Source organism: Onychomys torridus, chromosome 2 (assembly GCF_903995425.1).
Source record: "Onychomys torridus chromosome 2, mOncTor1.1, whole genome shotgun sequence".
NCBI lineage: Eukaryota > Metazoa > Chordata > Mammalia > Rodentia > Cricetidae > Onychomys > Onychomys torridus.
Genome location: NC_050444.1, coordinates 163,709,692 through 163,727,802, shown reverse-complemented (window position 1 = coordinate 163,727,802; position 18,111 = coordinate 163,709,692). Strand labels below are relative to the sequence as shown.

Sequence of the window (18,111 nt, the reverse complement as noted above, 5' to 3'; positions counted from 1 at the left end):
CAGTGGTTAAGAGCACTTGCTCTTGCAGAAGATCTGGGTCCAGTTACTAGAACCCAAATAGCAGCTGACAACCATCTGTAACTCCTGTCCCAGAGGATCTGACGCCCTCTTCTGATCTCCACAGGCACTGCATTGCACATGGTACAAAAGCATACATGCAGGCAAAAACACCTAATACACATTAAATAAAAATAAACTTTTGTGTGTGTGAAAAATCAGTAAATAGAGACAACCAGCAAGCTGTGATTCAGTGGCAGTGTTAACCTATATACATAAGGCCCTGGGTTTAACCTCTGGGCGGAGCATGGGGTGGGAGAGCAATTTTCTTCCACGCATTTATTTACAGAAGAGGTAGGCTCACCACCGCCTGGACATCACAGGAGAGTGGAAGTAAGAGGACAATTGACCAGAGTGGGCTCTTTCCTCGTTCCAAGGACCAAACTAAAATCACTCGGGTTTAGCAGGCAAGCACCTTCTTCAGCTGAACCACCTCACTGGTCTTACCTAGCATTTAAAATATTAATTATACTTTAAAAGAAAAGGGAAAGAAAGAAAGTCTCATCACACAGTCCAATGGCCTGCCACATACTGGAATGACAGGTGTGCACCACCTCACACTAAGATTTTTTTCTTTTTTTCTTTTTTTTTTTTTTGGTTTTTCGAGACAGGGTTTCTCTGTGTAGCTTTTCACCTTTCCTGGAACTCACTTGGTAGCCCAGGCTGGCCTCCAACTCACAGAGATCTGCCTGGCTCTGCCTCCCGAGTGCTGGAATTAAAGGCATGCGACACCACCGCCCAGCTTAAGATTTTTTTCTAATTTACTTTAATATTTTTTATGTGTATATGTGGGGGTTGCATGTGAGTGTAGGTGCCTGAGGAGGCCAGAGGCATTGGCTTTTCTCAAGGTTAGGGTTGGGGTTAGAGATGGTTGTGAACTGACATGGCTGCTGGAAAATGAACTAGCGATGGGTAGAAAAACAGCAAGCTTTTTTATTTTTTATTTTTTGGGTTTTTTTCTTTCTCTGTATAGTTTTGGTGCCTGTCCTGGCACTCACTCTGTAGACCAGGCTGGCCTTGAACTCACAGAGATCTGCCTGGCTCTGCTTCCCAAGTGCTGGGATTAAAGGCGTGTGTCACCACCGCCCGGCTCAGCAAGCATTCTTAACCACTAAGCTCTCTCCCCAAGAAATTTTTTTCTTTCTTTCTTTTCTAAGATGCTCTCCGGAGGCACCCAGGCAGGGGGATCAGGATCTGTCTCTGGTCTATGGGCAGGCTTTTGGGAATCCAGTGCCTATGGTATGACGCCTTGCGCAGCCTTGGTGCAGTGGAAAGGGGCTTGGACCTGCCTAGGCTCAGTGTGCCAGGCTCCCCATGGGAGACCTGAATTTGGGGGGGGATGCCTCGGGAGAGAGGGCTGGGGGGGGGGGGGGGGGGGATCTGTGGATGGTATGTAGAATGAGTAAAAAAATTTCTTAATAAAGAAAAATGAAAAAAAAAAAAAAAAAAAGGATTCTCTCCAGTCTAAGAGGGTGTTTGAGCCAGGCGGTGGTGGCGCACGCCTATAATCCTAGCACTCCGGAGGTAGAGTCAGGCGGATCTCTGTGAGTTCAAGGCCATCCTGGTCTCCACAGCAAGTTCCAGGAAAGGCGCAAAGCTACACTACACAGAGAAACCCTGTCTCAAAAAACCAAAAAAAAAAAAAAAAAAAAAAAAGAGAGAGAGAGAGAGTGTGTGTGTTTGTTTGTTTTGGGGACAGTCTGCCTATTGTCTAGATGAACCTGGAATTACTATGTACTGGCCATGAATTCAATCCTCCTACCTCATCTTCAATTGAGGGAATGGCTATGTCTATGGGATTAAAGGCTACACTGCCCAGATTTCAATGAACTATCCCTAAATATTTAAAATCTGTATTCTGTGGACTCTACTGAGATGTTATTTTCAAGTGCTGCTGTCTGCCTAGCGATTTTCGAACAGGTAGCTGGTGAGGAGGGCCACATAATAACCCCTTCCCAGGAGGCCTCCAAGAGTGAAAAAGAACATCAAGGCACCTGCGTCGTCAGCCCTCACAAGAACCCACTTGAACAGGGCCAACCCTTCACATGGGCACAGGGTCCTCTTCAGAAGAAGGCACCTGGGCTGGAGAAATTGCTCACTGGTTAAGAGCACTGGCTGCTCTTCCAGAAGACCTGAATTTGGATCCCAGAACCACATGGAAATTCACAACTGTCTGTAACTCCAGTCCCAGGGGATCCGATGCCTTCTTCTGGCACTAGGCACACACAGTATAAAGACATATATGTGCAGGCAAACATCCATATTCATAATAAGAAGTAAATAAAATGTAAATAAATAAGAGAAGGCACCTTCTGGCCTGAATGATACCAGGGTGCTGGCTACAGAGACAGCAGGCCACCTTGAACACTTAACAGACAATGGTAGACTTAAGCACCCTCCATCACAGGCTACTGAACTACAAAGAGGCCTCTTCATCAGGGTCCACACACATCCTCCCAGAACAGAACCAGCACTGTGTTTTATGGAATGTGCCAGAATAGATTCTATGTTTTCATCAATTCCACCTTCAAGCCAAAGACCAAGCTACAAGGGGAGAAAATTCCCATCCACTGAACTAATATTGGCTGGAGCCTTGCAGACTCCAGAGAACACTGCAGGTGTTCACTGTCCTCATGGTACAAAGCATCCCAGCTCCCAGGAAAATGCTTGGTAGATCAGTATCTGAAAGCAGGACAAGCAAAGTGAGACAGACCTGCAGACGTCACATTCTTAACCCCAAACAGATTCCAAAGCCATGAAATCCCAACACTCATGAGGCTGGGGCAGAATGCCAAGGACAAGCCTAGCATGGGTTACAAAGTAAAACTCTGCCTCAAAAAAGGAAATAAATAAATAAATGAAATAAGGGTGCCAGGCAGTGGTGGTGCACGTCTTTAATCCCAGCAAAGATAGGTGGATCTCTGAGTTTGAGGTCATCCTGGTCTACAGTGAGTTCCAGGAGAGGAAGAGCTACACAGAGAAACCCTGCCTTGAAAAAACAAAAACAAAACAAAACCAAAAAGACCACTGAAAGATAGACTTCATGTCAGGCAGTGGTGGTGCACACCTGTAATCCCAGCACTCAGGAGGCAGAGGCAGGTGGATCTCTGTGAGTTTGAGGCCAGCCTGGTCTCCAAAGCAAGTTCCAGGTAAGGCACAAAGCTACACAGAGAAACCCTGTCTCAAAAAACCAAAAGACCAAAAAAAAAAAAAAAAAAAAACCATAGATTTCATAAATACAAAAATGTAAGAAATAAGCCAGGTGGTGGTGGCACATGCCTTTAATCCCAGCACTCGGGAAGCAGAAGCAGGCAGGCAGGCAGGCGGATCTTTGTGAGTTCAAGGCCAGCTTAGTCTATAGAGCAAGATCCAGGAAAGGCGCAAAGCTACACAGAGAAACCCTTTCTCAAAAAAAAAAAAAAGTAAGAAATAAATAGGATGGAGGGTAATTCAGAAAGACACCCAATATGGATGTCTTTGCTTCCACATACATAAGCATGTGTACCCACATGAACATACGCAGAAGGTTCCAAGCTTATGGGTCTGCTAAGCCATCTTGCACCAAGATCCCCTCCACCAGTACACTGCTTGAAAGTTGACTATATTTGCAGCAGATCAAAGGACACGGGATGACAGTGACCCTCTGTGGCCTGAGTAAGCACCCAAAGAGCTGGTTCTCAAAGGGTTCCCTTTGTAAGATCATGTTTATACTATCAGGAAATGGGACAAAGGTATCAGTCCTCACAGTGACCCGAAGATAGGCATTGTACTATCTCCAATTTACAGATAAAGAAAATCAAGGTGCTGTGATTAGGGAAATGATGTAAACTGCACAAGCAACCTGCAAGAGACAGACATGGGAGTGGAGCCGGGGCTGGCAGCCTCCTGAGCTGGTGTCCCACTTTCCACATAAAGAACACACACTGACTGAGGTGCTAGCCATCCAGGTCTGGCTATACTTTTCCTTTCTCTTCTTTCTTCCTTTCTTTCTTTGATTTTCTGAGACAGGGTTTCTCTGTGTAGCTCTGGCTGTACTGGAACTCTGTAGACCAGGCTGGCCTTGAACTCAGGATCTTTCTGTCTGTCTCTACTTCCAAATGATGGGATTAAAGGTATGCAGCACCATGCCTGGCTTGACTCTAATCCAATACTCAGACCCATAAGAGAACAGGGACACAGGAAAGTTAAGCAGTGGCTTCCAGGTCACTCAAGAGCAGAGGCCACATTCATCCCAGACCTATAGCCACATCCCACACTTACTTTCATCTTTTCAGAGTATGAAAAGCCATAGCATTAGTACAGAGGTCAGAGAATCACCTCAGGCATCAGTCCTCACACATCACCTGGACTGAGACAGGGTCTCCCTGCAGTATCGGCGTCTCTACAATATCTATTGAGTTAGCTGGCACCTGAGCTTGCAGGAATTTTCTTGTCCCCACTTCCCATCTTGCTGTAGGAGCACTGGAGTTACAGGCACACACTATCTTGTCTGGTTTTACATGGGTTCTGAACTCGGGTCCCATCTCCCCAGCCCCTGTCTTTAAAGCTTCTTTCCTTCAACAGCTTCGGAACTGAAAGCAGACGGTCACTCTACTAGCCTAGGATGATGGGTGCCCATCTATACGACACTGTGTCTCTCCTAAGACAAAAGGACAAAACTTTCCACTGCTCAGTGCCCTTCCCAGTGTGAGCTCCTTGTAGGTTTCTGGTGAAGTCTTGTTAAATTCATGGCTTGGATGTGCCAGGCCAGAAGTCTCCTCTTTCAATGTGTTAGCTCACATGTCCTTAAAGGGCTCTCCGCTCTGCTAGGTCCACTCTCCAAACCCAAATGACCACAGTCTACTTCACAGCCCCACCTCCACATCTCAGCCAGGCGTCCTGGCCACAAACCCCTTTTGTCACTTAGGAAAAATATGCAATTGTGACTCTGACAGCTAGAGATGGCCCTGTGGGTACTATCAGAAAAGCGACACACAAGACATTTATAAACATATGAATGTATGTATCCAAGCTACATAAAAATCCATTAGATGTTAGAAGCTAGTGGAAAAAAAAAAGAGCCTAGTCACCAACCACGCTGATGATGTTAAGAGCCATGCTGGTTTAAGCAGACCTAAGGTGGAGCTGACTCTGAAGATCCTGGGGCTGGACGGCTTTATTGAGTTACTCAGAGCCCGGCTGTGGTGGCGCACCCAGCACTCGGGAGGCAGAGGCAGACAGATCTCTGTGAGTTCGAGGCCAGCCTGGGCTACCAAGTGAGTCCCAGGAAAGGCGCAAAGCTACACAGAGAAACCCTGTCTCGAAAAACAAAAACAAAAACAAACAAACAAACAAAGAGTTACTCAGTTCTCTCCTCCACACAGCAGGATGAAGGATACTACCATCCAGCCTTCCAGGAAAGGTAAGATAGGACAGGAACAGGTTCTTTTCTGTTCAACCAGGCCCAAGAGCCCCAACAGCCAGCATGTCTCAAAGACTCCTATTATCTCCAGATATCAGTAACATGCACTCATGGTCCCCAGAGAGTTCAAGTGGAAGGCCCAGTGCAGCAGCCACATAGCCAATAAGGAAGCAAGAGAAGCAGGGCTCCCCTAAACACACGCTCTCTAGGAGGTCAAAACTGACCTTGGGGTCAGAAAACGGCCTCTGTCAGGCCAGAACTTGAGGTTGAGAGCAAAGAGCTCCAGTTATCCAGCAGCAACATCCTCAAGAAAGGAGCCTGCCTCTGTTCACTATGGCTGGGGCACAAGGTCAGTGTGATACCCAACGTCCAAGCTCTCACTCTTGGCAGCCTGTCAGACAGAGCAGATGCCCAGCGGGCACAGTGCCCCCCATCCCCGCCCCTTACTGAGCCGGTGTATAAAAGCCAGCTTGCCTCTACTTCCTCTTCTGTGAACGAACCCGCAGGGTAACCTTGAGGCTGCCCTCTCTGCCTTCTCGGGAAACGAGCTTGCTCATCAGCTCCAGCTTCCCCGGGGACCCGCTTCTAAGCAGCACCCTAGTGGAGCAAGCCTGGGGAGGGTGCGTGGATTAGAACAACCCTTTGCCCCTATTGTGTGAGCTGGCCCACTCACCCCCTTTCCTGGACAATAAAGCGTTTAAAGGGATGAGTTTTCCTTCTAACACCTGCTCTCTCCTCACAGTTGAGGCAGGGCTCTGAGGGAACAGCGGGTCTGGGCCTGCTCTCCCCGAGGCACCCACCCGCATATGCTCCCACTGCTCTGGGCATCTTCCCCAGCGCCTGAGTTAGCCTTGCCGAACCCCGCAGGGGGCTGGCTCAGACCAAAGGCGCCGAGCCCGGGGTGGGGCAGGCCCTGTAGCTCGCACACGAGGCCGGCGATAGACCCTTGGCCAGTCTGACGTCCCAGGTCCCCGCCCGGCTTCCTAAACCGAGCCTCCTCAGGACTGCGGCCGCCGCCCTTGGGACGCAGCCAGAGGCCGGTGGGAGGAGCCGGCGAGGCGGCCGGATTCTGCAGCATGGCGGGGAGCATCCCTGAAGAGGGTACGCGGGTGTCCGGGGGAAGGGATCCAGGGCGGGGTCCGGGGAGAGAGTTCTGGGCCTTGGTCCAGAGCCAGGGCGGGTTCCAGGGCCCAAGTCCCGGGAGCGTGGAGCCGGGCAGGGCCGCCCAGGAGGAGGGCGGCATCCTGGCGAGCCTAAGCACTAGCTAGCATCGCCTCAGCCGGCTCCGGTAAGAGCGAGCAGGGAAGAGTCTTACCGGCAGATCTGGATGGCGGACGGTGTGTCCGTGGCGGAGCCTGACATCTTATCTGCGACGGTGGACGGCAGCGGGAGCTGAGAACAGGTGTCTAGCAGGCCCGGCGCTGAATGAATGAGCCTGGGAGGCGCCATGGAGGGGGAGGAAGGGGGCGGGGCCAGGGCGCCGGAGAGGCGGGGCCTGCGCGGAGGCGGCGAATCACACCGGGCCGCCCCCCGGAGGCCCCGCCCACGCTCGGGCCCCTCCCCCCTCCCGTGCCCAGAGGCCTCCAGGGCCGTAGGCGCTGGCGGGGGCCGCGAGCTCGATCGGCAGCGGGGGCGGCTGTGGGACTCCGGTTCCAGAAAGTTCGGTGGCGGTTGGGGGGCGCGCGGGCGCGCGCGCGCGTACACCGCACGCGCCGGCGCGGAGCAGGCCGGCGGCCCGCGGCCCACACCACGCAGGACGGAGGCCGAGTAGCGGAGCGTCCCCGAAGCGCGTGCGTGGCCTTGGCGGCGGCCCGGTGTCTGCGGGGCGTTCCTGGGCGCCCGCGCGGCGATTCGCTGCCCGCCGGGCCGGCCACCCGATGAGGTCACCGGGGGAGGCCCGACCTCACGGGAACGGCGCCCGCGAGCCGCCCGCCGACCCCTGCCGGCCGCGGACCGTGCCCCACCCCGGGAACCGCAAGCGCAGGCTCGGGTGCACCTGCCGCCCCAAGCTGCCCACGATGCCTGGAAATGGAATCCATCCAGGTTGCAGGCCACAGGAGCCACCGAAGAAGGCAGGTTCGGACACCCTCCGTACTGTCGGTGCAGACAGCTCCTGCCACCGTCGGTTCCTTGACATTAACCCCGACCATCAGCGGAACTGCGACCCATTGACCTACAGCCCCGGCCCGGAAAGGGCTGTCATCCCGGAGCTTAGTGATACAGGCTTGCCTGGCAGCCATGTTTACACACCCCAGCCTTCCCTGGGATTTCACAGTTATCATTCGAAGAATTCCGTTTTTAGGGCTGGAGGTGGAGGGTTAGTGTGGAGGCTTCCCCCGTGTGCTCTCCTCCCAGCATTCCATTAAAACTGAGCAAGCTCTCCAGGGTTTATGTACTGTGACCTGAGAGGAAGCTGTAGCTAGACATAGAACTTGCTTTTTTTACCAACTGGGTCTGACAACACCTTCCCTCAAACCTCGGGGTCTGGCTGGATAGTACAGTGAGTGGGGTTTTCTGGGCTAGATAGAGGCCTTAGAACTTCACTGCTGTTCTTGTAACGGACCTAGATTCAGTTCCCAGTGCCCACGTAATGGTTCATCTGCAACGCCAGATCCAGGGGACCCAATGCCTCTTTTGAGCTTTTCTGGCTCCTGCACATACATATGCTAACATATACAAACATTTTATAAAATGTAAATACATTAGGGTTTTGCAATTACACAGTACAAAATAGCGTAGTGCCATTTATTAAGGTTCTAAAAGTTGTAAGCTATGGTGGAAACAGAACCATGTTTGCCAGGGGAGAAGAAAAGACTGGAAAGAGGTGTGAGGGCATCCCTGGACTGATGATAATAGTCCATGACTTTCTGGGGTGTATTAGTCAGGGTTCTCTAGAGTAATAGAACTTATACAATGAAGCCCTCTCTGTATATAGAAAGGGAATTTGGGGCTGGAGAGATGGCTCAACAGTTAAGAGCACTGGCTCTTCTTCCAGAGGACCCAAGTTCAATTCCCAGCACCCACATGGCAGCTCACAACTGCCTGTAGTTCTACCTCCAGGGTGTCCAACAGACATACGTGTAGGCAATACACCAATGTACATAAAATAAGAATAAATAAAATGTTTTAAGGGCTGGAGAGATGGCTCAGAGGTTAAGCGCACCGACTGCTCTTCCAGAGGTCCTGAGTTCAATTCCCAGCAACCATATGATGGCTCACAACCATCTGTAATGAGATCTGGTGCTCTCTTCTGGCCTGCAGGCAAAACATGCTGTATACAGAATAAATAAACCTTAAAAAAAAATAGAAAGGGGATTTACTAGAATTATTTACAGGCTGTAGTCCAACTAATCCAACAATGGCTGCCCACGAACTGAAATTCAAGAATTCAGTAGTTGTTCGCTCTATGAGGCTGAATGTCTCAACTGGCCTTCAGTGTATACCCGAATCCCAAAGAAGTAGGTGTAATGCCAGTGAAGGAATGGACTTGATAGCGAGGCAAGAGCAAGCAGGCAAAGCAAAAGTTGCCTCCTTCAATGTCCATATTTATAAGCTACCAGCAGAAGGCATGGTCTGGATCAGAGGTAGGTCTTCCCATCTCAAAAGATCTGAACTGAAGGCATGTCTTTCTACCTCAGAGATCCAGATTAGAAGTGGATCTTCCCACTGCAAATGAGGCAAAATCCCTCACAGATGTGCCTTCCATTTTTGAGTTTTAGTAAATTCCAGATGTAGTTGACAACCAAGAGTAGCCATCACATAGGGTTTTAAGTTTTTCAAAGCTCACAGAATATAGATCCAAGGAATATACATACATCCATATACACACACACACACACACACACACATATATATAATTAGAACTGTGTATAAACTTTTCAAAAAGATTGTCACATTGCCGGCACACAAAAGTATTGTGAGCAGATATGAATTCTAGCACAGCTACACCCTGGAATACTGTTCTTGCAGCTTAAACCCACTTTGAGTGCACCAAAGAAATAAGAAAGGATTCCAGGGTGGGTATAGAGATGGCATGCTAGTTAAATTTTGTCAACTTGACAAACTAGAGTCACCTGGGAAGAGGGGGCTCAGCTGAGGCATGGTCTCCATCACAGTGGTCTGTGGACATGTCTGTGGGGGTGAGGACAGCTGGAGGGGATCCATCCTTGGGCCAAAACGCCCTCTGCTGGTGCTACAGTGCTGGTGGGTGTGCTCTGGTCTTTGTGGCCTCACTTTCCCCTTGAGATGGTTTTCCGTTTTCTTCTCAAACTCCTACACCCTTTCTCTCCTCAGTGTCAGCAGAACGTCTCAGAAATGCTGCTTGCAGTCCCTGCCCTCCTCTCCTCCCAGTCTCCACTGGGATTACTCTAGATTTGCTCTTTACCAGAACGCTTCCTCAATTCCTTCCCATTCGATAACCCTGAAATTCCTTGTAAAAAGCCAGCTTCCTGACTCAGCAGAACTGAGCCCTGATCTCTGCTCTGGGAGCGCTTCTGTCTCTTCCAGGTTCTCCCTCCACACCCCCACACCTGTATTCATCCCCCACCATGGCCAAATTCTTCCTTCTGCTCTGTTATTCCTGCTCCCTCTCCACCCTCCCACCCCCAAAACAGCCTTCTGCTTCCTCCCTGGCTCATGATTTAGCTCTCCTCTACATGGCACATAGCTCCATCCAGCCCACCTGTCCCCACCAAATTCCAGATCCATGCGACTAGATTAGGAAAGGTGTTTCATTCCATTTTTGTTGTGGGATATTTGTACACTATGTGTAGATGTACTGCTGTGATTGGTGTAATAAAAAGCTGAATGGCCAAAGCTAGGAGGAGAGAATAGGCAGGAATTCTGGGAAGAAGAAAGAAGGAGTCACCAGCCAGACTCTGAGGAAGCAGGATGAGCAGTACAGAGATGAGGTAACATGCCTTGTGGAAAAATGTAGACTAAAAAAAAAAAAAAAAAAGGGTTAATTTAAGTTATAAGAACTAGTTAGTGGCCAGGCGGTGGTGGTGCACGCCTGTAATCCCAGCACTCGGGAGGCAGAGGCAGGTGGATCTCTGTGGGTTCGAGGCCAGCCTGGGCTACAGAGCTAGTCCAGGACAGGCTCCAAAGCTACTGTCTCGAAGAAAGAAAAAAAAAAGAAAGAAAAAAAGAAAGAAAACTAGTTAGGAACCAGCCTAAGCTAAGGCCAAGCTTTTATAATTAATAATAAGTCTACATGTCATTATTTGTGGGCTGTTGGTGCCAAGAAAAAAAGTACTACTATACATTTTTATGCCTTTTTAAGCATTGAAACAGTATCAATATGTAATCCAGGCCAGCATCAAACTCTCCGTCCCCTGTATCAGTTTTCCAAATGCTGAGACCCAGGCCCACACCACGTTATTAGGCCTGGAGAAAGAGCTCAGCTGCAATCAGCATTTACTGCTCTTTCCAAAGTTCCCAGCCCCCATGGCGTGGCTCACAACCATCTCTAATTCCAGTGCCAGGGGATCCAGTTCCCTCTCCTGGGCTCCTTATGTATCGCACTCACTTAGTGGGCTTACTGACATGCCCAAAAGACACCCATACACTCAATAATGTGTAAAGAGATTTGTTGGGTTTGATCTCGTGATGGGAGTTGCCTGGATGGTCCATCAATGGCTGTCTGCATGCTAGAGGAGCAGAGAGCCCGGGAGCTGCTCAGTCCGTGAAACTGCGTGCCTCAGCAGTCCCAATTCAAAGCTGCCAGCCTTTGGTCCACTTTGGAAGGTTAAGAAAGCTGGAGCCCGATGGCACTGGAGCCCGATGGCACTGGAGCCCGATGTCGTCACTGGAGCCCAATGGCACTGGAGGGTGGCAGCAGCAGAAACATACCCTCCTCTCCCAGGAAAAAGTGTAAATAGTCAAGCAACATCAATTTTTCCCTTGGACCGTCTGGGCTGCCCTGCTGTAGTGCCCTCAAAGACACAACTCAGAGGTGTGTGTCTCGGGTCGATTCTGAATCTCATCAAGTTGACAGCTAACACATACTTAACTACATTAGGCAGAATGTGCGTGTGCATGCTCTGGAATGTGTTCAAACCCACTGTGTCAAGAGTGTGTAAGATAGCCTACTACCACCAAACTATACTTGTAACCAGTAAATACTATAGGCCAAAGATTTAGTCCTTGTAGAAGGTTGAACTCATAATGTTTCTGTCACAGAAACACCAACCGAGCATGTGTCCTGGGAACAGTCAGTGTGACGATGTGGCCTGTCCATCTGATCCACTCTTGACCTGAATGGCAGCCAAGCTCCAGGACCCAAGAAGGGATTCCAGGGATGTGTGCAGATCCTCCCATTCAGCTTGTTTCCATCTTTGCCTGGAGTGCAGGACCTCTGAGAGCCTAAAGGAGCATCCAGTCAGCCCCTGTGTGAGAGTCTCATTAAGGCCCCCTGGGGAGCCAAACAGTTGGAGAGCCCAAAGACCTTCTGGGACCAAGATCACACCAGGGACAGGGTAACACAGTACAGAACTAAGAGAAAATGAGCCCCACATATGTACATGTAGCCTTAAGAGAGCTCTCAGCCATTTGCCCCTCAGTTCCCTTAGTGTGTGGAGAGCCCAGAGGACCTGTCCATTGGGTTGTGCTAAGGAGTAATTGGATAGACATTTTTAGGTGCTTGGAAAGGACCTGGTACAGAGAAACCACGGGGCTATGTGAGCCTGCTGGTAAGCCTGGCTGTGCTAAAGTCTGGAGCCACAGGGATATGTTGATAAAGGATGTGATTCAAAGAGCCTATGGCAGGAAGAAGACCCTGATGCTGCCTGATTCAAGCTGAGATTCAGAAGGGAGAAGGATGCTGCAGGCTCCCAGGACTGCCATGTCCTGCGTGTCAGAGGAGGCAGCCAGGAGAGGGCCCTGGCCTTCCTGCCCACCCGCTTATCTGTCTTATTCAGTGTAAGTTGTATTCTTCAGTTATAGGTTTGTTTTTTCTCTCATATCAGCAGTTATGTGTTGGGATGAGGTGGAGAACGAGGAGGAAATGGAGACACTCAGGAAGAAACATTTATTGAAACACTATTTCCCACACTTGTTTGAAGCCCCCTTGCTCAAGCTCTGGTGTTCGAATTTGAGATAAGAGTTCCGGCACTGAGGAACTTCAGAAAGCAATCCTCCCACTTGCACACTCTCAGATGTTCAGCTGCTTGTGTAAACACCGCAAAGAGCTTCCTGGGCATGCCAGATTAGGATCTGTGCAGCTTCTATGATGTCTGTTTATTCTCGTCCTCGGATCATTCTCCTGAGAACCTGCTGAGTGTCTTGAGGCTGAGACAATGAGCTGGCCAGCACCACTTTCACCTTCCAGAGCACCAGGTCTTCAACCTAGCTGTGCAGCTCAACAGCTCACCCTCAGGCAGCGGCCTGACTGCAGAACACAGCCCCGCTGTTGGCTTCACAACCAAATTAGCCTGAACTCTGGGAGTATGAGTGACTCAAAGGGAGCTGGACCCCAGAAAGACCCCTGCTGTGCCTTTTCTATTTGGAGGAAATGACACTTCCAGATTGTGCCTCCTGTTCATAGTACTTAATGGGCAAGCAAGCCCCTGAGTATGCTGCCAGCAGGAAATCTATGTAACCATTGGAGGACTTCCACACACACACTGCTGGGAGGGAGGACCCCGACCTCATGTCATCCAGCTCCTAATTTAATCTTTAGAGTCACATCCTGTGCCCCAAGCACAAACCACCCTGAGAAACTTAAGATTAATAAAGGACTCTTCAAAATAAGACTTGTTGCCAAGAGGAGAAGAATAAAGAGGAAAAACAGCCATGAATCTGGAATAGGAGCATATTCATTTCCCGAAGGAAGTCTTTAAACATCACTTCTTAGGACTGGAAATTTGAGTCAGCAGTTAAGAGCACTGGCTGCCCTTCCAGAGAACCTGAGTTCAGTGCCCAGAACCCACATGGCTGCTTGGCTCGCAACCATCTGTAACTCCATTTCCAGGAGACCTGGCGCCCTCTTCTAGCCTCTGTAGGTTTGCATGCATTTGTTATACCTACATTAATGTAAACAAAACATCCATACGCATAAAGTAAAATAAAATAGAAACAAGACTTTAAATCTGGAGTTATTGCCATTTCTGGTGCCTGAAAATTGACAGAGGAGACAGCTTCAAGGTCCATTTCCCTTGACATCCTTGGTTTAGATTCTCAAAGCAGCAGGGCTCTGGGTTTGTGGCCTTGTGGCGCCACCTAGAGGCAGAGTAAATTTCCACACCATCTGGCAGCAGGCAGAGGCCAGATCCCACCTGTGGATGGCGTAGCAAGCAGAAGAAACATTTCATCAGTAAATAAATAAATAAAACTTTTGTAGGGCAGCGGGGATGGCTCCGCGGTTAAAAGCAGTTGTTGCTCCTGCAGAGGACCCAGGTTCAATTCTCAGCACCCCATCTCTAACGCCCTCTGAGGGCACTGCGCCCAAGTGGAGGACATTCCTGTATGCAGGCAAAACACTGCTATACGTTTTTAAAAAGTGAACAGAGGCGGGCTGGAGAGATAGCTCAGAGGTTAAGAGTGCCGACTGTTCTTCCAAAGGTCCTGAGTTCAGTTCCCAGCAACCACATGGTGGCTCACAACCGTCTGTAGTGAGATCTGGCGCCCTCTTCTGTGAACATAATAAGTAAATAAATAAAAAAAATATTTTTTTAAAAAGTGAACAGTGACTGAGGAATGAGGCTGACTTCTGGCCTGCACCCACAAAAAGAGAGGCCTAGGAAGGGAGGGTAATAGGCTTGGGGAGATGGAGTGGGTGAAGCACTTGCTGTATGAGCATGAGTGTAGATCATCAGCACCATGTCAGATGTGCGTCTGTGGACAGTGTGGAGGATGGAGGTGGGTGGGTAGATTACTGACCAGCCACTCTAGTTGGCATAGTGAGCCCCAGGCTCAAGAGAGACCTTATCTCAAAATATGAGATGGAGTGACTACAGGTTTGGAAAGATGGCTCATTTGTTCTTGCAGAGGATATAATTGTGTCCACCCAGCTCCTGTAGCCGCTCAGGCCCAATTAAACACACAGAGAGTTATATTACTTATAAACTGTATGGCCATGGCAGGCTTCTTGCTATCTGTTCTTATATCTTAAATTAACCCATTTCTATTAATCTATACATTGCCACGTGGCTTGTGGCTTACTGGTATCTTACATCATGCTTCTCCTCGTGCTGGCTGGCAGTGTCTCCCTACCTCAGCCTTCCACTTCCCAGAATTCTCCTCTCAACTTGTTCTGCCTATACTTCCTGCCTGGCTACTGGCCAATCAGCATTTTATTTATTGATCAATCATCCACAGCACTTCCCCTTTTCTTTTTTTTCAAAAGGAAGGTTTTAACTTTAACATAATAAAATTGCATATAACAAAACAATTATCAAGCAAGAATTACAGTTATAATATCTAGTCTATAATATCTAGGCTATTTGTATGTGGCAAAATTAAAGATGTCCAATCTATCATATATTTGTGAGTCTAAGGTTTCATATCTAACTTATCTTTTATCATTTTATCATATCTAAGGAAATTATAACTATCTAGTCTTCAACCACATCAAAGACCTCAGAAGGATATACTATTACCTGAGAACCGGGAGAAGGATGTAAGCAACTTTCGGGAGTCTTGCAAGAGTAGACAGAAACAGCTGGCAGCCTGGACAGTCACCTAATGTTCCTCTGTAAAGTTGGGGCATCTGTCTTCAGCCCACAGGTCTAGAGTCTCTCAGTTACTTTTCTCTGTGTCCTGTAGAATGTCTGGCAGTTTCCTCTGCAAAGCAGGAACCTGAAGGACCATTTTGCCAAGCAAAGTTCAGTGGTCACCTTTCTATGGGTCCTGCATGTCTAGTCGATCAAGCAGTCCAGGCAAGAACAGTTTCTTCCCAAAATGGCTATTTTTGCCAAGAAGATAAACTCCATATAGAGTGTCTTGGATGCCCATCCTCCTCTCTGAGGTAAATCAGTGTTGCCAGGAGCATACATGTCTCACTGTCCAGAAAGTCTTAATTTTTAAAGCATTTTAAATGCCATATTCTGTAGGTCTTTGAAGTGTTTAAAGATTACTTATCTAATTGAATTATATCTATGTATACCTAGAAAACATAACTAACATGACTACAAGCGTGAGTATCATAAATTACTAATTATAATCTACTTCTTAATTATCCATTACAATTTCAAATGAGTTACATAAACATAATACCTCAAACGAGAGTAGAAATATATATACAGTATAATAAAATTAATTTTAGGCTTGTATCAATAAATTAAAATCTATAGCAATGTAAAACATTTTAAACAAGTTGTTCTTTAAAAGTAGATTCAATAACCTACCCTTTCATCCTATCATATCTATATTATATATTTCCATATCAGAGGACCGGGGGTTTTGGGGGGGATGGTGTTGCTTGAAATCTAAATAGTCTTATAATAAAAACCTGGAGCCAGATACTGGGGTAAATGCTGAAAGATCAGAGAGACAAAGGAACAAGCCACTAGAGAAGTTTCTTACCACTGCCAAATCCTCAGGCTTTCTCCACAAATCCTCTGACTGAAAGCCTCTGAGTCCTTGGCCAAAAAGGCCTCTAGTTCCTGTCTCCTGGTGCCTTGTGTGTCTTTCTCTGCCCAGCCCTTTCACTTTCTTCCCAGTGCTGGGATTAAAGGCATCTGACTTCCCAAATACTGGTAGCAAAGGCATGAGATCTCAAGGGCCAGGAGTAAAAGCGTGTGACTCCCAAGGACTAGGATTAAAGGTGTGTGCCACCATTGCCTGGCCTCTAGGTTTAATCTAGTGGTTGGCTCTGTCCCCTGATCCTCAGGCAAGCTTTATTTGATCCACAGTATATCACCACAGGTGGGGTGGGATGTTTTTTATTTGTTTGGTTTTTTTGTTTATTTTTGAGATGGGGTCTCTCTATATAGCTGTGGCTATCCTGAAACTCACTATGTAGACCAGGCTGACCTTGAACTCACAAAGATCCCCCAGCCTCTGCCTCTCAAGTGCTGGGATTAAAGGGATGCACCACCACACACCCAGCTAAAGTAAATTTGTTTTTTAAAAATGCTTGTGCCCAAGGCAGGCGGTGGTGGCACATGCCTTTAATCCCAGCACTTGGGAGGCAGAGGCAGGGAGATCTTTGTGAGTTCAAGGCCAGCCTTGACTACAGAGTGAGTTCCAAGAAAAGGCTCAAAGCTACACAGAGAAACCCTGTCTTGAAAAAGCAAACCAAAGCAAAACAAAAATGCTTATGCCCCATAATTTTGTTCAGTTTGGGGCTAATGTTGGGGGTTTTCTTTGTTTATTTGTTTGTTTGTTTGTTTATAGCACATTTAACATGGTCTGGACTAAGTTCAAATGCTTAGTATGAATATTCAGTACATTTTTGACTTGCTGGTTTCTCAAATTATTATGGATCTACCAGGTTATAACCTCCCCCCCCCCAAGCTGAGTGATATCTGGGTCAGATAAAAGTATTAGAAGACGTCTCTGAAGGGTCCCAGGACAGTCAGACAACTAACTATAGCTGGAAGACAGGAGAAAGGAGGGACCCGAGCTGTGGCTGAGCAGGGATCTGCATCCTACCTCTCCTTTCTGTAAGAGGCTGGCAGGGATGCGCTGGGCTGTCAGGCTCCCAATAGGGTGAAGCTGGAGGTCAGCCAGGAAGTGAAGCTAAGTTCAGTTACTCTGGGATTAAGCAGAGCCTGCCACCAGGCTGTGAAGATGTCACTCCAACACTGTTGACCAAATAGAGCTAAACAAGGAAGCTCACTTCTGTGTCTGAGTCCAACACCTTCCTCCCTGCACACTGTCGTAATTCCTTTGCTCCGCGCTGCTGGTCCCTCCAGGGTAAGAACGGATCATTATGAGGACTGAGATGTCCCTTCTGTCATTACTCAAGTCCCCCGGGCCTGTGTACACAGTGTACACAGGGATAATTTAATTTGTGGAGACCTTGGAGATTTGCTCACTTTAGCTGATGCATTTCTCTTTTTTAAAGACAGTCTTGTGGAACCCAGGCTGGGCCTTACACTATTTAGCCAAGGAAGACCGAGAGCTTTGGACCCTCCTGCCTCCACTTTTGAGTGCTGGAATAACAGGTCTGCACTGCCACTGTTTATTCGGTGCTAGAGATGAAACCAGGGCTTCATGCATCTTGGCAAGTACTCCCAACTGAGCTACAACCCTAGGCTGCCTGGATTCAATTTATGATTGACTGTGGCCATTGTAGAGAACTGTTGCATGTCAGCCAACTAGCCGGGCTGCTTACCTGGGGGGACCAGCCCCCACACTTATTTACCCCAGGAACTCTTGAGGAATGAGGGATAAGAGACTTAGAAATAGAGAGGAGAGGGAAAACAGAGAGACACAGGGTAGACTGAGGGGGGGGGGGCGCTGGATCCTTAGCCACCGGCCCAGAACTTTATTCCAAAGGTCTATTTATAACAGTGTCAAGGGGTGGGACAAAAGACCTCCCCCTTGCTAGGTACAGTCACCTGGTACCCAGGCCCATGGTTCAGTCAACCTCTTATGCAGTCCTGCTGGGACTAGGAAACCTTACACTTACCACCACCACCCTCTCTTTTTGATGTATTTATTTATCATGTACAGTGTTCTGCCTGCATGTATGCCTGCAGGCCAGAAGA

General features: G+C 48.4%; 1 protein-coding gene across 1 annotated transcript in view; it reads right to left on the bottom strand.

Moving 5' to 3' along the window:
* Acot7 (acyl-CoA thioesterase 7) overlaps positions 1-7,238 on the bottom strand; it is an 84,408-nt gene extending 77,170 nt beyond the window's left edge. The window contains exon 1 of the mRNA XM_036178643.1: positions 6,774-7,238. Within this exon, the coding sequence (XP_036034536.1) occupies positions 6,774-6,907 (134 nt within the window). The 5' untranslated portion in view covers positions 6,908-7,238. The remainder of the gene's footprint in view (positions 1-6,773) is intronic.
* Positions 7,239-18,111: the final 10,873 nt, after the last annotated feature.